The 18,514-nt window shown below is 37.0% G+C and overlaps 1 protein-coding gene across 1 annotated transcript; it reads left to right on the top strand.

The window, feature by feature from the left end:
• Window positions 1–2,610: 2,610 nt before the first annotated feature.
• On the top strand, window positions 2,611–18,447 carry CD164 (CD164 molecule). The gene is made up of 6 exons (XM_081293699.1): window positions 2,611–2,916; window positions 5,539–5,628; window positions 7,626–7,700; window positions 8,889–8,924; window positions 14,286–14,342; window positions 15,898–18,447. Exons 1-6 carry the CDS (start codon window positions 2,739–2,741, stop codon window positions 16,062–16,064), a joined length of 603 nt encoding a protein of 200 aa, XP_081149825.1. The 5' UTR covers window positions 2,611–2,738; the 3' UTR covers window positions 16,065–18,447.
• The last annotated feature ends 67 nt before the right edge of the window (window positions 18,448–18,514 follow it).

Genomic DNA, 18,514 nt, shown 5'->3' with positions numbered 1-18,514 from the left:
CTTTTAGAAATCCTTACTCCACTGATGAAGTTAATATGCAAATATCATTAGCTTTCAAACCCTTCAATGTGCAGTCAAGGTTGAAAACTAAGTGTAAGAGTAGTCCTAGCACAGTTAACAAAGAAATACCACAAAGTAGAGATCCTCCAAATATCTCTAGTAGTTTTATCATCAGTCCTAATATAGTCTGAATAGTTTTAGTTCATTATTAATCTGTTACAATCCTTCTATACTTTGCCAAAACTGATTTAAATACTCAAGGTTTTATACATGTTGTTATAATTGTATTATAGATGCCCATCCTTGCCTCCCACCCATACCTGGCTCTGAATGAATTTGGCCAAACCCACAGCTAAAGAGGGTCTGTTGGTTTGGATGAAGGGAGTTTAGGGGAAACAATTTATTTTTATTTTCTGTTTAAAAAATTAGAGGAAGCTTGTACTACTAGCAGATTCACAAGAGTCAAGCACTTCCTCTCACTGCTTTCAAGAAAAGAATGATAAGATAAAAAAGTGGCTCTAACAAACCAATAATTCAATTGCAGCCAAAATGTACCAGAGGAAATAACCTGGGTGATGGCTGACTTTGCAAACAGAATATGATTCAAACAGATGAGACTCTCAACTGGGGATGATTTTACCCCAATATTATCAGAAGGTGTTTCTGGTTGTCACAAATGATGGATGGGGGTGGGTGCTTCTGTTATTTACTGGGCAGAGGCCAGTAGCATCATAGGTCACTGAACAGGCAAGTTTGTCAGCCTAAAATCTCATAGTTCCAACGCTGAGAAATATGACAATAAAGATTGCTTCTTCAGGAACTCAAAATAAAGGTTTTTTTCCAGAACAGTGAAGACTATTTTGGGCTGGATGCAGTTGCATAGGCCTATAATCCCAGCAGCTTGGGAGGCTGAAAGCAACTGAGTGAGATCCTGTCTTAAAATATATAGAAAGGGCTGGGGACATGGCTCAGCCGTAAAGTGCCCCTGGATTCAACCTCTGATACCAAAAAAAAAAAAAAAAAAAAAAATTACTTTGGAACTCTTCCTTGATCTACTTCTACAGATGCCATGTAAAATAAAATAAGCCATCAGTTTTTGTCTTAAAAAAGAATGTGAAATGTCCCTTTATCAGAACTAATGGAAATCTGAGGACTAGAGCTAAACATCTAGTTGACAAATTGTTAACCAATGGCCTCTACAATGGGGCATGTTCACCCTAGGGTGAAGCAAGAATATCCATTGGGGTATGAGGAGAAAAACAGGACTTTTATATTTTTAATCATGAAAAAAAAAAAGTTGCCTATGCTTTCATTTAGTCTTGGGTGTAGTCATATGCCAAACATGATATGTGAATCCTGGGCGAAGATTGGACGTTTGTTTGTTTGTTTGTAAGTCCTGATGGTGGTTCCTCATTTTCTAAACTGCACTCACACTTCTGGCCTGGCCATAGGTTGGATCAGCTGATGTTAGTTCACACTCATGAAGGCACACAAGGGCTACACTGATTGAGATTCCAGGCAGGAATAAAAGCTTCTAACCTTAAGCAGAAAAAAAAAAAAGATTAAATACTTCTCTGCCATCATCGTTCTGGGTGTTTGTGGTACAGCAAAACATACCTCATAAAAGCAAAAATATTATTTTATTAGAATAAATAAGCGGAAACAGCAGCATTAAATACAGCTTTTAAAGTCTTAACTTTTACCACTTAATAGAAGCCTATGAAGTACTGCATTTTTTGAGACTCAGCACCAGATGGCGCTCAAGCTTATTGAAAGATCAGCTCCAGAACTGGCACTGCAAAATCCAACTCGGATACCAGGCAACTCTATGTTTAGGCACTGCAAAATCCAGCTTTGATGCCAGGCGATTCCTAAATCTCAATTTCCTTACCCATGATGTGCGGGTGGAAACCAACCCAATGGCCTTTCAACTCAGACGGCCTATGTTTCTGACGACAAAGAGGTGAAGTTGAGACAGACTTGCCACTGCGTTTACTGACACAGCAATCCTAAAGTCAGGCTGCGAAAGTGAGACAAAGGTCGGCAGGAGGCTGTATTCGGTGCAAAGTGGCTCGCACTACGTGGGCGACAGATTAAAATCTCTTTAACCACGTGGTGCCTTCATTACCGCGGAGAGTCCCCAAACTGGGTTCTTCCAGCAAAAATCAATCAAGAAAATAAGCGCGGCTCCTTCTGAGGATACACATTAGCACTCTGGTGACGGGTCAGTACAGAATATAACAAACTAATCCAAGTTCCACGTGCAAGGGACAAACAACTTCCGCCGGGTAATTCGGATCCCGGAGGCGCGGTCTAGCTGGTCACGTGGGGCCACGGAATGACGCCTCGCAGGACGTTCAGGTGGACGCTGCTCGCCACGTCACGTGGGTTGTTCCATCCAAGCCAGAGTGAAGGACTTCCATATGAGAAACAAACCAATTGCATTCAGTGTGGTAATCTGAAAACAAGGGAGACGATTTTCTGCGCATGACCGTTTTCACCCTTTAGTACGGTCTCACTGAAGCTTCCATTGAACATCCCTGCTCCCCCCTAGAATTCCCGTTGGTCTCGCCCGCGCCCCGCCTCCGCTGCGGCTCGCCCCGCACGCCGCGGTCTGAAGCTCCCCACGTGACCCCAGCGCACTCCCGAGGGGGGCGAAGTCTTGGAGGCGGCGCCGCAGGGGACAGAGAAGCGTTGTATGCTGCAGCTTTCTCCAGGACGCCACCGCAGAAGACACGATGTTCGGGTTCTCCAGCCGTCTGCTTTGGGCAGCCACCTGCCTGTCTGTGGTCTGCGTGCTGTCTGCGGACAACTCGTCCGTGACTCCAACAGAGACTGAAGCACACTCTTCAGCAACCACCAAGGTGGCCCCGACGCCGGCGACGCCTGCCTTGCTGGTCACCACTGTAGTACCAGGTGAGCGCCAGCCCAGTGGGCTTCCCGCTTTCGTCTGCCCCGCGGAGTGAGCCCTCTCCGGGACGCACGGAGCCGGGGCCCGGCGGACAGCGCTCCGGGGGCGGCGGCGGCGGCGACTTCGGCAACATGGCGGCCCGCCCAGGTCCAGTCGCGGTCGGGCGCGGTGTGGCCAGGCGGGTAGGGAACGCCCGGCGGGAAGGGGATCGGAGGGCCCTGGCGGCCGTTGGGCTGCTGTGATTCCCAAGCTTTGCAAGGAGAGGTGCTTTTTAAAAGTGCCTTGTAATCCCCGTCCTTACCGTAGGCTCGGAAGAGGGGACGTGGCTTCCTTGCGCGGTGGCAACTGTGGGCTTAATGATGATGGGGCGAAGCGACGCGCCTCCGAAGTTGGCTGGGAGACCGAACTTCTCTCTCCTTGGAACTAGTCGTTTAACCCACCCCCACCAGGGCCTCTCTCCGTAGAGAGATTTGTCCAGAAATTGGTGAAAGAGGGAAGAGAAACTTAAAGGTTAATAAGCGTTCATGTCTCAGACTTGGATCTGCGAAATTGTCTCCTGAAATTTCATCACCTTGATTTTGCAGATAGGTAGGAGACTTAGCTGAGATCTGACCGTGTAACTAATGTAAGTAGGAGATGTAGCTGAGATCTGAGCGAGTAACCTGTGAAAAGTTCACATTCCATACTACATGCAAAGGAAGAAAAGAACCCCACGAGTACTTCGTGTTTCGCATGGATGTCTTTTATTACTTAAGGCGAAGCCAGAAGATGCGTGGTGATACTGAGCTAGATGGAGAAACCGAGACACAGGAACTCTCCGGGACCGAGTTGGATTGGAATCCAATCTGTAGATTTTCTGAAAGCCCCATCAAGGGACAGCTTTCCTTAAAAAGCTGTTTTTGTTAGTGAAGTAGGATTATTTAAGGCATACCCAGAATTTGAACCTGAAGTTGGCATATGCTGTGACTACACAAAAAAGAGGGAGGAGATAAACAAGGCTGAAAAAATACTAGAGTTTAAAAATCTGTAGTCTACTGCGTTTGGTTATTCCGGTTAATACGGGAGAAATAGGTAACTTGGCTTCTTAACCGAAGGATTGCTGAAGCAATGACTTACTGTGATGTTGATCATACTGTTCTACATTGTCTTCCCTAGTTTTAATATCTTATAAACTTTAATATAATGAAATATGTGATAATATCAACATCTTTTTTTTGTTGTTAAAGTCAGATTTGGTAAAATACAAAGATTTTTAAATGAGGAAAGTAAATTGCAATGCAGTACTGACAATTCTAACAGCACTATGTTTGAGATGATAGAGCAGATCTTTTTTTTTTCTTATTGTTCTGCCTTCTTGGCAGTTCCACTAGTGTGTGGTTTGTTTTTTGTTTTTTTAAAAAGATGCATGGAAATAAGCTAATTGCTTTTGTGTGATTGAGATACATGCAAAGGGGATAATTTGTATTTTCTGGAAATCATAGTTGGATAAGCCATAGTCTGAAAGGTAGCACATTCAGTTCATTATATAAATATCATTCACTGTGTTACTCCCAGTATCAACCATAAAAGCTTTTTAAACAGTTGGTAAGCAAGTAGCATAGTTGTGAAGAACTTATTTTTACTTTGTGAACACCCCACACCCAGGGCACCCAGTTTTCAATAAATGCAAATAATGTATTGAAAGGCAGTGCCTCTGTAGAGCTGATTTTTAGACAAGGGGGAAAGTAAAAAGGTTGGAGGCATCTAGTTTCTAGATAATAAAGCCCAGTTCTATAATCCATTTGTTTATGCAGACATTAATTGTAATTACCCTTGGAGTTCATTTCTGGACCATTTGACTTAAACTCTTGGTAAACATCTTTCTAACTTCTTGAGCTGTTGTTTCCAGTAGTGAAGAACCCTGTGAACAGTGGATTCACATTTTGAATTGTGAATCTCTGGGAAGTTAACATGTTTTCAGAATGGCACCAGCAGAGTTTCAGTTTAATCTGTAATAAATAATTTGTTAAAAATTCCTGTGTCATTCGATATTTCAGGGCAGCGATTTCCTTCTGTTTCCTTAATGTTGGTCTCACAGCCTTTTTCCCACATCCCCAGCCCTATTTTGTATTTTATGTGGAGACAAAGCCTCACTGAGTTGCTTAGTGCCTAACCATTGCTGAGGCTGGCTTTGAACTTGAAACACTCTTTCCTACCTCACCCTCCCGAGCAGCTGGAATTACAGGCGAGTGCCACCAAAAAATGTTTTGCTTTTTTTTTTTTTTCTTATTGACAAAATGGCCTTTTTCTTTTTTTTTTTTTTTTTTAAGGGCTTCTTAAAATGCCTCAAGAAACCCTGAATAAATGTGGGTATCTTTTAAATAGTAGCCCTGTGAAAAAGGATTGTTTGATAGGTACCTCAATACTGAGCAGGCCCACTAGTGCTTCTTTTGAGTTAACTTAATGGCTTCATTAATGTAATTGAAATTTTTTAGTATACCAGTTTACAAAGTTTTACCGTTTTTCTGAATTATTAATTTGTGGTACTGTATATAATGTTCATTTGTTTTTTTTAAAGATGATAAGGAACTCAAATTAGATACCAGTTCATTGATTTCATACATTTCTTCTCCTTTCCCCACCCCCAGAAGAAACCTGTGAAAGACAAAACAGCTGTGCTTCCTGTGTAAATGTTAGCATTAACAATACTGCCTGCTTTTGGTTAGAATGTAAAGAAGGTAAGAAAATTGGTGGGGGGTGGGGGGTTGTTGCTGTAATTTTGAGAATGCAAAATTGTTTTTGTTATATAACATTTTTAAAACCACTACAGTATATTCTTGAACATTTGAAGATCCTGTAGATCATTTATTATAATGTGCACTATTTATTTAGCAAATCCAATACTTGAAAATGCCAGTTGCTTAACACTCCTCTGAAAATCTCTTGTTTTCCATACCCCCGTAGATTTCTTCGACTTGATAATTAAAGCTCAATAGCTTTTAAAGGAAGAGAGATTTTAGGTCTTTGTATATGGTGCCTATTTATGCTGGAATTAGCTGTGAAAATTTTGTAATTTTCTTTGAAACCTGAGATGTATCTGTGTATGTCCTGCAAGGTGACTATAAAGAGACCTTATGAAACTTTGTTGAATGCTTAGATATGAGAGAGTAATAGAGAGTTGATTGTTTCTTGTTCTCTTAAGTTAACTTTATGAACATTTGTGGAATAAAGAGCTAGGTAGCAGTACCTTGAAATGTGGATAAAATTTTTGCTAGAATCATGGGTTTATCACATTAATTATTTATTTTATTTTTTTAGAATATGGTTGCCATTTATTGTGGGGGGGGGGTACCGGGATTGAAATCAGGATCACATGACCACTGAGCCACATCCCCAGCCCTATTTTGTATTTTATGTGGAGACAGGGCCTCACTGAGTTGCTTAGAGCCTAACCATTGCTGAGGCTGACTTTGAACTCGAAACCCTCTTTCCTACCTCACCTCTGAGCAGCTGGGATTACAGGCAAGTGCCACTGGACCAGCTTGCATTTTTTTATCTTATCGACAAAACAGCCATTTTCTTTTTTTTTTTTTTTTTTTTAATGAAAGATCACATGTTACGTTGCTTTATTCTTCAGTGGAAATTTAATAGTTGAAGAATTTATGTCACATAAAGTTCAAAAAGCTATTTTAAACTAAGGTATTGATTTGGGGCTAAATTAACTTTTTTGTTACGTAAATCACTTTAGGTTATAACATTAAATTCAAGGTTGTACCTGCTCTCTGTGTGTGTGTGACACAGAGAAATGCGAGGAATTGAACCCAGGGCCTAGAACATACTAATACGCTCTGATACGCTCTATCACTAAGCTATATCCCCAACATTTAAAAAAAAAATCTATTTTGAGACAGAATCTGGCTAAATTGCTGAAGCTAGGCCCTGATTTACAATCTTTCTGCATCAGCCTTCCAAGTGGGATTATAGGCATTCACAGTGCAATCAGCCCCCTGTTGCTCCAAGTCTGTCTATACAGGAAAGCTATGTTAGGGAGTACAGAAGTGGGGCCGGGATTGTAGCTCAGTGGTAGAGTGCTTGCCTCCCAAGTGTGAGACCCTGGGTTCAATCCTCAGCACCACATAAAAATGAATAAGCAAAAATAAAGATATTGTGTCCACCTACAATTAAAAAAATATTTTTAAAAAAGTATAGAAGGGGCTGGGGATGTAACTCACTAAAAGAGCACTTGTCTAGCTTGTCTTGGGCAGGGCCCTTGTTTCAATCTCCAGTACCACCAAAAAAAAAAAAAAAAAAAAAAGAAGAAAAGAGAAAGACATTACAAAGGAGTAAAGTGGGGAGGGCTGGAACAGAGGTTCCCTTGCTGCTATGGAGCACCTCCTGTTTACTTAATCCTTTATTAAAAGACCTTGACAACGTTTTACCAACTCTATCCTCTTTCGTAGATTTCTGACTGTCTCTATTGATTGTGTAGTAGTTTGTATCACAATTCTGAGATCTAATTGTTTCAGATTTATCTGTATACTCATGAAGATTTTTAAAAAGGGTGAAATTTGGAGGGATCCTGTGTCGTATCTCTAAGAAAATGAGAAACGGAAAATAGTATTTATTAGTCTGTGGACTTTTAAAGTATTTATGTTAGGATTTTGATTTCTTACGGAGCTTAGTAGCAAATTCAAAGATGTGAGTAACTGGTGCTTTTTGTCTCTTTTTTCCATAGCAAATGAGAGCTACTGTTCATATAACCCAATAGTTAGTAATTGTAGCATGGGGAACAGCACTAATTTCTGTTCTGGTAAGTCTTCACATTGTCTGCTGGGGATAATGGCCACAGCGGGATAAATAATTATCTCAAAGCCTTGTTTGAATGTTTTGTTAGCATTGCTATAATTCTAATATTAGAAATTTGGTTATAAATGGCATATTCATATTGATTGATGAAATGGTACTTTGAAGCTTTAATGACATAACTATACTTTGGAGTGATATAAGTGTTTAGATATTTTTACTCTTTTTCTTTTGTCCCCTCTCCCCTGGAATTCACTGAAGTTTAGCCACCCCATCTTTATTTGTATTTTATAGGCTCTAGTAATGTCACATTTTAGTCTCCAGCATAGTTTGTATTATGATTAAATAAACTTCTGTGTTCATCTTTTTACAGTTTTACTTTGAAGAACTTGATTTTTCTTTGCCCTGCAAATCATTAAAATTCGTAGTTGAAACAGCTGTTTGGTTTTTTGGGGGGTTTTTTTGGTATCAGGGGCACTCTGTCACGGAGCCACTCAACCATTGAGCCACAATCCCCAACCCTATTTTATATTTTATTTAGAGACAGGGTCTCACTAAGTTGCTTAGCAGCTTGCTTTTTGCTGAGGCTGGCTTTGAACTCACTATCTTCCTGCCTCAGCCTCCTGAGCTGCTAGGATTACAGTTATGCACCACAGTGCCCAACTGAAACAGCTGTTCTTTTAAAAAGAGTATAAATTAATGGGAAAGATTCCTAATTTGGCACATAGATAATTAATTTTGTGGAGTGTGTCAATAACCTTCACAGACAGTCTTTGACAGGATTTCTCCATCGCAACATGAATTTTATAACTGGGGCTTTCATTAGCATTAGGTGTGTTTTACTCTGTAAAATGTAGATTAGGTGGGATGCGGACATACATTTTAATAGTTATTTTAATGTGTATTAGAAAAAACTAATTGTCAAGCCTTTGATTTCATAAATTGCTTGGAGACAAGATTAAATAAAATATTTTTTTTCTTAAGTAAAATATTTTTTAAACAAAAAACAGGAGAGGCTAAGAAATGGTGGTTCTATTTGTAAAGAAGAGGATAGTGGTATTAGACGGGGGAAATGGTCATTCTTTTCTAGTTGTATTTATATTGTAAAAACATATTTAAATTGCAGATTGTGAAATTATGTTAAGATTATAATATTTTAGACAACTTTGAAGTATATTGTTTTTTATTTTTATAGTGCCTACTGCGACTCCAGTGCCAACTAATTCTACAGGTAATTTAAGATGATTGATTCTTTTCTGACTTCATCTTTCAGGTTTTTTAAACTCTCTTGATGGGTAACTTTTTAATAATTAAATACCTAAAAGTTGTTAGTATAATTTTAAAGATTTATTTAGTGTTGGACCATAATAACTACATAAATATGTACTGTTTGTGACAGTAACATATTGCTCCAGTGTTCTACATACAGTGAATCTTACAAGATTTGCTATCCATACATTTTATGCATGTTGTAGATATCTTGAAAAATACAGGAATGCAAAGGAAGTTTAAATCTCCACAGTCATCCAGAGATACACCAGAAAATTTTCAGTGATTAATTTCTTCCTGTCTTTTCTGTGTGTTTGTTTAAGTAAATATACTTGTTATGAAGTGGATGGTATGCTCATATACTTTGGTATTGTTTTCTTTCTTAAAATTGTGGTACATTATTCATTGTGCTCTTGGTTGGACAATTGTGTTATTTCATTGTCTATGTCTATTTGCTGTCTGATGGAATTGAGTCAAAAAGAATTCCTAGGGCAGAGGGCATGATTAAGGCTCAGTACTGAATTGCTTTTCAGGAATATTTGTGATTCTCATTTCCATTAATAACATTTTCTACCACATCCTCAGTCTGATTTGATAGGAAGAGTAAATACTATATTTTGCCAATATTAAACACATCTATTCCAGAACAAATATTATCTAGCTAATATAAGAAGGCAAAAGTAAGCTAGCATTTTTGTAGAAATGGTGAATAAGGTCAGTAAGCATAGTGTGTTGGAGAATTTGTAGGAAGGTGATATGTGTGTTGGGTGGTACAGTGGATAAGATGACAGCTTGTGGGAGATGTTGACTGACTGACTGAAATGATGCTGGTAAAACATGGGGAAAGCTTTCCAGACAGAGCAGGGTGGTTAGCACATATTAAGAATATGTGAGTATAGTGAGCTTGAGGAGTGTCTGGTACAAAATGACAGTAAGCTGGACAGTCAACAGTGGGATTGGGAAATGCTTTTATATCCCTTGCTGGTAGATTTAGATGTTATCTTGAAAGATTTCAAGCATGTAGGTCATATGATCAGACTTGCATTTTAATAAAAAGACTCAATTAACTCTGGCCTGTGGAAAGTAGTAGAAGACCACTAAAGTGGATTCATGGAAATTAGGTACTCTGATATAGTAATTTAGAATACCAATAAGGAAGAGCTGTAGATGCATGCAAAAAGGCTTAGAAAGTGGAAGGATTAAGGCTTGATGACTGAGGGTGTGGGAGGTGGAATGGAAAAGATGTTTTACCAAAGTCAGCAAGAAGGAGGAAGCACAATGCATTTGAGGCTATCTTTGGGGATATTTTTTCAGGATACCAATCCTGAAGAGAGTTCTTGCCTAAAATTACAACAATCATAGATAGTAGTAGAGGCTGCTGGAGGAACATATGGAGGGTGGGTTTAACGATCAAACTCTAGGGGACAGTACTACCTAAGGGATGGCAAGAGGACTAGGGTTTGGGAAGAGAACTGGGCAGGGATGGGCATGAAAGTAAGAAATCCCAGAGAAGTGTGTCCAAGAAATTAACAGTGTATGGGTGTAAACGTAGTTTTTCAAAGGAAAAAGTAGTGAAATGCTGTAACAAGGACAAGAACTCATTTTGAAAGACTCGGGCAGTTTGTGTTGGATCTTGATTGGACCACCTTTTGCTAACCACATATACACAGTGTCTCTAACTCTGACTTCAGTGATGTCATTTTGGTAACTGGAAATCAGCTACAATGAAAATTCTTATGCCATAGAAGTATTCTAATGCTATAACTTAGACAATGGTTTGTTCAAAAACAGCACTTGTTAGAAATCATCGATGAAAGATGATGTTAAAGGCTGCTAAATTTGGAGTGTTGGGAGGAAATTAATTTCCCAAAGTTGCAATATAAGCACAGGAAGGAAAATAAGGGGAGACAATTTTCCCCAAAGCACTTGGGTTTATTTAATTTCTCCTATGAATCTGCTCTTAATGTAGTTTCTTTGCAGCTTGCTTCACCCTGGGTCCTCCTGTGAACTGCCATGGGTCTCTTGTTTTATCTGTCTTTGGTTCTGTAGGATAGGAGGAGGCCAGAGTTTGCTTACAGAAAATGTCCATCAGTTGGTGCTTACTAATTGAAAATCCTTAGGAGGTCTCTTTCCGTGGTTTTGTGTATATTGCTTCTGCTAAAGGGAGCAAGAGGTAAATTATGAGATAGTTAAGGAAACAGTACTGCAAAGAAAACTTGATTTTTGTGTGTGTGTGTGGAAAGTATGCGATTGGGTTAATTATAGTACCCCTCCAGTACAAATAATATCTATTTTAACAATGGAATGACCAGATTATTTTGGAGATATATCTTCGTTGTATTTTCTAAATTCTCTTTATCACCACCTATGAAGTTTTTGTTTTATGGTGGTGTTCCCTACCCCAACCCTGCAACCCCAGGTACTGGGATATGAACCCAGGGCAGCTCTACCACTCAGCTATATATATCCCCAACCCAAATTTTTTGTATGAGACAGGATATTACTGAATTGCCTAAAACGATGTAGAATTTTCAATCCTTTTGCCTCAGCCTCTCAGATTGCTGGAATTACAGGCATGTGCCACTGTGCCTTGTTGTTTTTAAGAACATATAGTAGATCAGTAGATGTGTATTCCCTAAGTATTGCCTTATTTTGTAAATATTGTCAACATAGTACTGTTCTCAAAATTAAAAATGTGTAAATGTTTTGCTTATATACAAAAAAGAGTGTTTTACCATGTTCGAGAGCAGATCGTGAAAGTCAAATAGCAAATTTGCTGATTTTTTTCCCCCTTAACATTGTCAAACAAAATTAGTAAAGGTTTTAAGATTGAAAAGAAGTTATAACATCTTTAATTTGTAAAGCCTTTTATTGTTCATTTGTTTTGGTTATATAAAAGACATACAAATTAACAAAAAGCTTGAAGGATATAATAATTATCCTTAAAATGACCATACCTTCTAATCTAGGAATCCTATATAAGTATCAGCCCTGTCAGAAATAAGACCAGATATTTCTCTGTAAGATGTTCACAGTCAGGAGGTTGACGCAGGAGGATAGCAAGTTCAAAGCCAGCCTCACAACTTAGTGAGGATTTCAACAACTTAATGAGACCCTGTCTCAAAATAAAAAGGGCTTGGGGGGAGGGGTTGTAGCCCAGTGGTTAAGCACCCCTGGGTTCAATTCCCAGGTCCCCCCCCCAAAAAAAAAATGGGGAAATGAGAGAATTGTTCAGTTAAGAGCAGGTTGGATAAAAGTGTATACAGCATTGCTCCAGGCAAGAACAGAAAAGCTACAAGTGTGTATGAACATACCCATCCGTGGGACTAGCAAACATCTACTAGTTTCTCTTAGTATCATTACTAGTGAAAGAAACTTGGCTAGAGCTTTCAGAAACATTAAACTCCCTGTTTACTTGTGGTTCTGTAAAAATTAGAACACTTTAACCTTCTAGGATCCTGTTAACCTTGGGATATGAAAAATCTGCCTGTGTGAGAGACCTGGTCTCTCTACTTCTGTACCTTTTAGTGATATTCTTTGTTTTGAAGCTGTCAAGCCCACTCTTGGTTTATAATTACTCTTCAAGTACAGAGCTTCCTCTTATGGGTGGAATTTGGGAGATAATTATTCCTATTGAGAAATTTTTGGTTGTTTTAAAAAGACAATATAATACAATAAAAAATTGCTTCATTTCTGTTTCATCAACATGTATTTGACACTCCTTTTATGGATTAAGCATATCCCTTTGAAGTCTATTCAGTTAGTGTTCTTTTTAAAAAAAATATATATATATATATTTTTTTAACCGACTTGAAATGTCCGTATTTGTGGGGTATAGTGTGAAATTTCAATGATTAGATTATGATACCCAGGCATTTGTCAAGGAAATATACATGTTGCTATCAGGATGCAGTCTTTATGCCCTGAAAGTGTTAAGTGAGAATCATACTTTCTCAGTGCCAAACAGTAGAATATTAGTACCAAAACCAGTTCCAGTATTTATGAACTTTATTCTCTGAGATGGAGAGGGACACATGAATAAAAGATAGGAAAATTCCAAACTGCCATACATCCCAGTTTGTTTATTTATCTTTTCATCCCAGTTTATATATTTTAAAAGAAGGGAGCATTTTGATGTCATATTTTCTTTAGTTGTGAAATCTTTTTCTGAAACAGTGCAAAAACTATAGCCCCTTACATTTTTAAAAAACATAAGCCTCATGTAATGGATCTTCCTCATCTGCCCTCCAGATCATCCTTAGCTGCCCAGCATGTAAGCACATCTTCATCTTGAAGCCCCTATATCATGAAGCCTAACAACATTTCTTGGGACATAAGGAACTCTTATTCCTGTAGCCTTTGCCTAGAGTTTTACCTTCTTTCCAAAAAAATGAAATTGAACCCTAACTTTTTTTAAAGACAACTTCACAAGTGGTCCAGTGAGCTTTGACAACCTTTCGGAGCTCTTGAGTCATTTGACTCTTAAGAAAATGTTAATTTTCATGAACTATGTTCAGTTCTTCCTTTCTAATATTGGTATGTGCACCTTTGTTGATGGTACTTGGTAATAGGCATTAGTAGTTTGAAGTTCACTTAATAGGGTACTTAAGTTCCTGAAACAATTTTATATCCGAACTAATTCTTCTCAGTACATTTTTTTAGAGACGTCATCAAGTAGTATTTTGGTCTCTGGCAGTATGATAGACCAGAGCTTACCCTTGAGCTCTTTCTAAATTTGGGCAACAAGGGCATCTGTTCTTACAAATAAAGCTTTATTGGATCCCAACATGCTCATTGATTTGCATGTTGTCTTAGGCTGTTTTGTGTTACACGGTGCACAAGGACTCAAATATTTACTATCTGCTCCTTAAGAAAGGTTTGTAAACCCCTGAAGTGAAGAGGCAAATCTTGGTACCTACATAAGAAATACTAGATTGCAGTTATTTCTTACCATGATTAATAGTTTTTGTCGTAGGAGCAAGATTATTTACAAAGAACCTCTTAATTCCCTCTCCTAAGTATTCTTGCCCTTTGTCTTTTTGCAAACTTGATGTATTTTATACTCATACATACATAGGTTTTAACTTAAATACAATTTTATGATTACTGGATGTTTTCAAATTCATTTAAATGCTAGTTTTCTTGGATGGGTAGATTTGTTAGTAAACCTTTAACTGAAATTAGGCTTCTATTGTCAAAGAATTGAAAGCATTTTGAAATTGGTAGCATTACTTTTAAGAGGTAGATGTTAGACAATTGGGAATTTAGAAAAAAGTTTTTTGGTTTTTGTGTGTTTTTTTAATACGTTTTGTTTTCCTTCCAGCTAAAGTCACAACTCTGCCTTCCTCTTCTACATATTCCACCACAGTTACCACATCAGGTAATTGAAGCTTTTTAAACTAATAGTGATGTTAGGTGTGTATACAATGTTGCTTTTCACTTTTTTTTTGCCATCAGTTTCCAGTTTTATGGATTGAAACTCATCTCTTAACTAAAGGGCCACAGTAATCAGCTGTTTAAGCAATGATGATAGCTCTACTGGGAATCCTCTTCAAGTTTCTAAATGATTAATCAACATTTGGCCTGACACTGTAAGAATTAAGTAATAATGTTTTCCAAAACTTTTCAGTATAACTTAAAAAGTTGTGAAATCTGATTTGTAGCTACCAGTTAATTGAAGGGATTGTTTGTGTGCTATATTAGACCATCACAATTTAAGTGATTATACAGCACTATTATTTTTACCAAGAGTGGTCTAAAAAGCCACAATCACTACTGGTTATGCACCTTGCTGTTTTTTCTTAACCACCTTTTAAACTGCTGTTTTGAACTTTTTTTTTTGTCCTGGGAATTTAACCTAGAGGCACTTTATTACTGAGCTATATCCCCAGCCCATTTTATTTTTTATTTTGAGGCAGGATCTCACTAAGTTACTTAGGGCCTCAGCCTCCCCAGTTGCTGGGATTATAGGCATGCACCCCTCTGTCTGGCCTAAACTGCTGTTTTGGTGCTGAGAAATCTTACCTGTTTTTTGTGATACCTCAAGCTTCATGCTTATACTTCCTTTCAGTTTCAGTGAGGGCATTCTGTCTTCATAAGAAATAGAAAACAGTTGTAATCGATTTTGGGTTTTGTTTTGTTTTGGTGCGAGGGATCGAATCCAGTATCTTGTGCATGCTAAGCAAGTACTCTATCAATGAGCTGTGTCCCCAGTTGTGATTAATTTTGAAAGTGGCCAACTTACATAACCACAAGAACCAGTTTTCCTATGATAGTTTAAGAAAAAATTAAAGTTTATTTCAAGTATGAAATGCTTTTAATGGATGCTACTTTTTTCAGTTTCCTCTTGAAACATTTTATTCCTTTAAAAGAAATTCTAATTTTCATGTTCTTTTTCCTTATGGCTTGGTAATACTTATATTGCAAAACTGTTATTTAAGATGCTTTTATTCATGAATTATTTTGCTTATTGAAATTATAAATTAGGTTTTCATAACTTGAAGAATCGCAACTGAATTTTGTTTACCTTTGTAATAGGTAGTAAAACTCAAATCATGAATTTTTAATGTAAACATTAGTATTTACTCAAGCAATTAGCCGAAAAATATTGTCTAACAAAAATTATTGTATATTTTGAAAGTGTTTAAAGTTACCAGGGCACAATTTATATACCAGAAAAATAAATGATTTTATGTTTTTTCATATTTGAAGCATTATATAGCAGCATAACCGCTTGATATCTATGGACAAAATGAATGGAATTGAAAAGTAGTTGTCTTCCTCAGTTAGAGATAAGTTCTAGTGTAAAGATTTGACCTGAAAGGAAATGCTTTATGGAATTTGACATGGCCAAACAGAAGCTCAGGTGGGTCTTGTAATTATGTTAAGAGGATCACAAGACTTGCTAAGGATTGTTATTTCTTTTATCATATCAGATGCAACAAATACCACTTTGGCTCCAACCTCACAACCTGCACGGAAGTCTACCTTTGATGCAGCCAGTTTCATCGGAGGAATTGTCCTTGTTTTGGGCGTGCAGGCTGTAATTTTCTTTCTCTATAAGTTCTGCAAATCTAAAGAACGAAATTACCATACTTTGTAAGCAGACCCATTAAATTAACAAGGACTGGCAGTTCATTTGTGTAACTCACTGAAACCAAAATACTATCTTACAAGAAGTCCTACATGAAAGACACTATTCCAGGATCTTTAAATTTCCAAAGGATGCATATAGGATATTTTGGAACATCATCCCTGAAGAAAAATCAGTTAATGTTTTACTTAACAGGAATATTTAAAAAATATTCTGCATGAATCCTTGTGGCTGTCGTCTTTTATTTTCAATGGCTGCTGCTGTGGGATTATGTTTCTGTTCATGCCAAATGTAACTTTCTATAAGTGATGGAGAATGTTGTCTGGTGCAGACAACCTCCTGACTCTTGGCAGTTTAAGTTTAGTTATCTTAAAGCCTGAAAGCTGCATTATTTTTATGCTAATTCAGGATGTAATTTAGTGGCCAGAATTGAGAAGGTGTGCCAAATGAGCATCAAATCAGGTGGATTTTTGGCTATCATTTCAAAGGTGGAATAAATTTGTTAATTTAGTAGTACTAAACTGTATCCATAGAGTAAAATTTTGTGCTTGATAAGTTATTTTTTTCTACATTAGAAATAACATGCTACATGGGGAATTACATTCCAGATTTAAAGAAATGAATGGAAAGGATACAGACCATTAATGTTTAACAGGATATTATTCATACTTAAAAAAGCACCTTATATCACTGAGAAAATAAAGAACAGTGCCTTAAAAGACAGACTGAAAAGTAGGCTGAACTTAAAATTTGTGATTTGTTCTTTGATATTAAGGAAGATATGATATTAAGGAAGATAAAAGTCGGTTTTGAGATTGTAACTGTTGATGTAAGCATTAGTAAACCTGCTTTTAGATATCATACTGTTAATATTTAAATTAAAAGCATACCTATTTTTTTCCCCCAGAGCTGAGAAACTTATGCTGATTACTATTTTACAAAGTTTAAAAGCTTCACATTGAATTTCACAACATTTTTCTTTGGGCTGTTAAAAAGAATTTTGATAAAATTATGTTTCCTTTGTGTTCAAAAAAATATCTTAACACTATGAACCTTGAAAGGATTTATACCAAGCTTACCTGAAAAGTAACTACTTTCATGAAGTAAAAAAGAAAGAATCATTTATTAGCTCTTTAAATAAGACAATCATTTTAAGTTTTCAGATGGCAAATGTGATCAGTATAATTTCGGAAAATCTAAGGATTTTTTTATCAGATTACTATAGATTTTTAATGATGCTTGCCCTAGATGTGTAGACTGTACTTCCACTTTTCCCCCTCCTCTTCTCCTTCTTTCTTCGTTTCAACTTCCATAATATAAATAAGCATACATATTTTTGTTTCTACAGTTTCTTAAGCACTAGTTTTCTTACTTTTAGAGGGTTGCTTCTCCCTTTTCTTTGACACATTGGATTAGTTCAGAGGCTTTAATTAGTTTAAAATGGGCTTTTGCTTTTTTAGGTCATTTAAGTGTGTTTGTTTTTAAGCCTTTAGTGGCTGAGTTTAGCACTTGATTTTCAATAGTTTATAGGGAAATGACAAATGCCTTTGTTCATTTCATAAACCAAAACTTGTATTTAGGTCATTATATTAAAGGTTCTTAAAATGAAGAGTTACTGGGCTTTTTTTTTTTTTTTTTTTTTGGGTCACTTGTTGGTACAGCTGAAGTTTGTTTTACTTGCACATTTGTACATATACCTAATATTTTCAAGTGCCTTAATTGTTTAAAATCTCTGGCTTCAAAGATTTTTTGGAAAAAGGTAGATTACCTCACATTTTTGTGTTTCCATTAGTAGTAATATTTAGGTACCTCACAAAATTTATTATGGTGCCATTGCTGTTAGTTTTTAGTGAGTGCTGTAGAATTCATTTGAAAAATTCACAGAATCCCATTCCTCACAAGGTGGCAAAAACTAGCTACGGTGTATAATGATCATTTGCCTGGAATAACCTTGCCACACGTTAATTTCAGCATATGTAGCAACTTTGTGAAAATGTGACTTGATTTGAAGCTTCTATAATTTTGAGCACTCCTCTAACAACAAAAGCATAATGTTGTTAGATTTTGCAAGTCTACAGATGAGCTCTAGGAACAGAACTCAGCCTTTTCTGACTCCCCCCCCCCCTTCCTTTAGCAATGTAGTATCTTGAGCCATTAATAATTTTTGGGTTTTTTTAATCCAGAAGGTATATTATGAAATCTTCTCAGATTTTTCATCTGATTTGTTCATGCAGATGTAGGTCTATCAAATGCCTTATTTTACTTTATAGATATTTGTTGCACAGGCAGACACTGCTGTATTTAGAAATTTCTATTTCAGTTCATTTTAAACTGCAAAACCAATCTGTATCATGTACCAAACTGATTTAAAATAAATCTATGTGTTTATTGATTTTTGTCTCCTTTTTATTGACTGAAGTGTATTGTTGGATTTTGATTATGAAATTTAATGCTCAATT

Source organism: Spermophilus citellus (genome assembly GCF_964194105.1).
Source record: "Spermophilus citellus genome assembly, chromosome: 5".
In the NCBI taxonomy this organism is placed as follows: Eukaryota; Metazoa; Chordata; class Mammalia; order Rodentia; family Sciuridae; genus Spermophilus; species Spermophilus citellus.
Note: the sequence above shows the minus strand (reverse complement) of the source record. Positions and strands in the feature narration are given on the sequence as shown.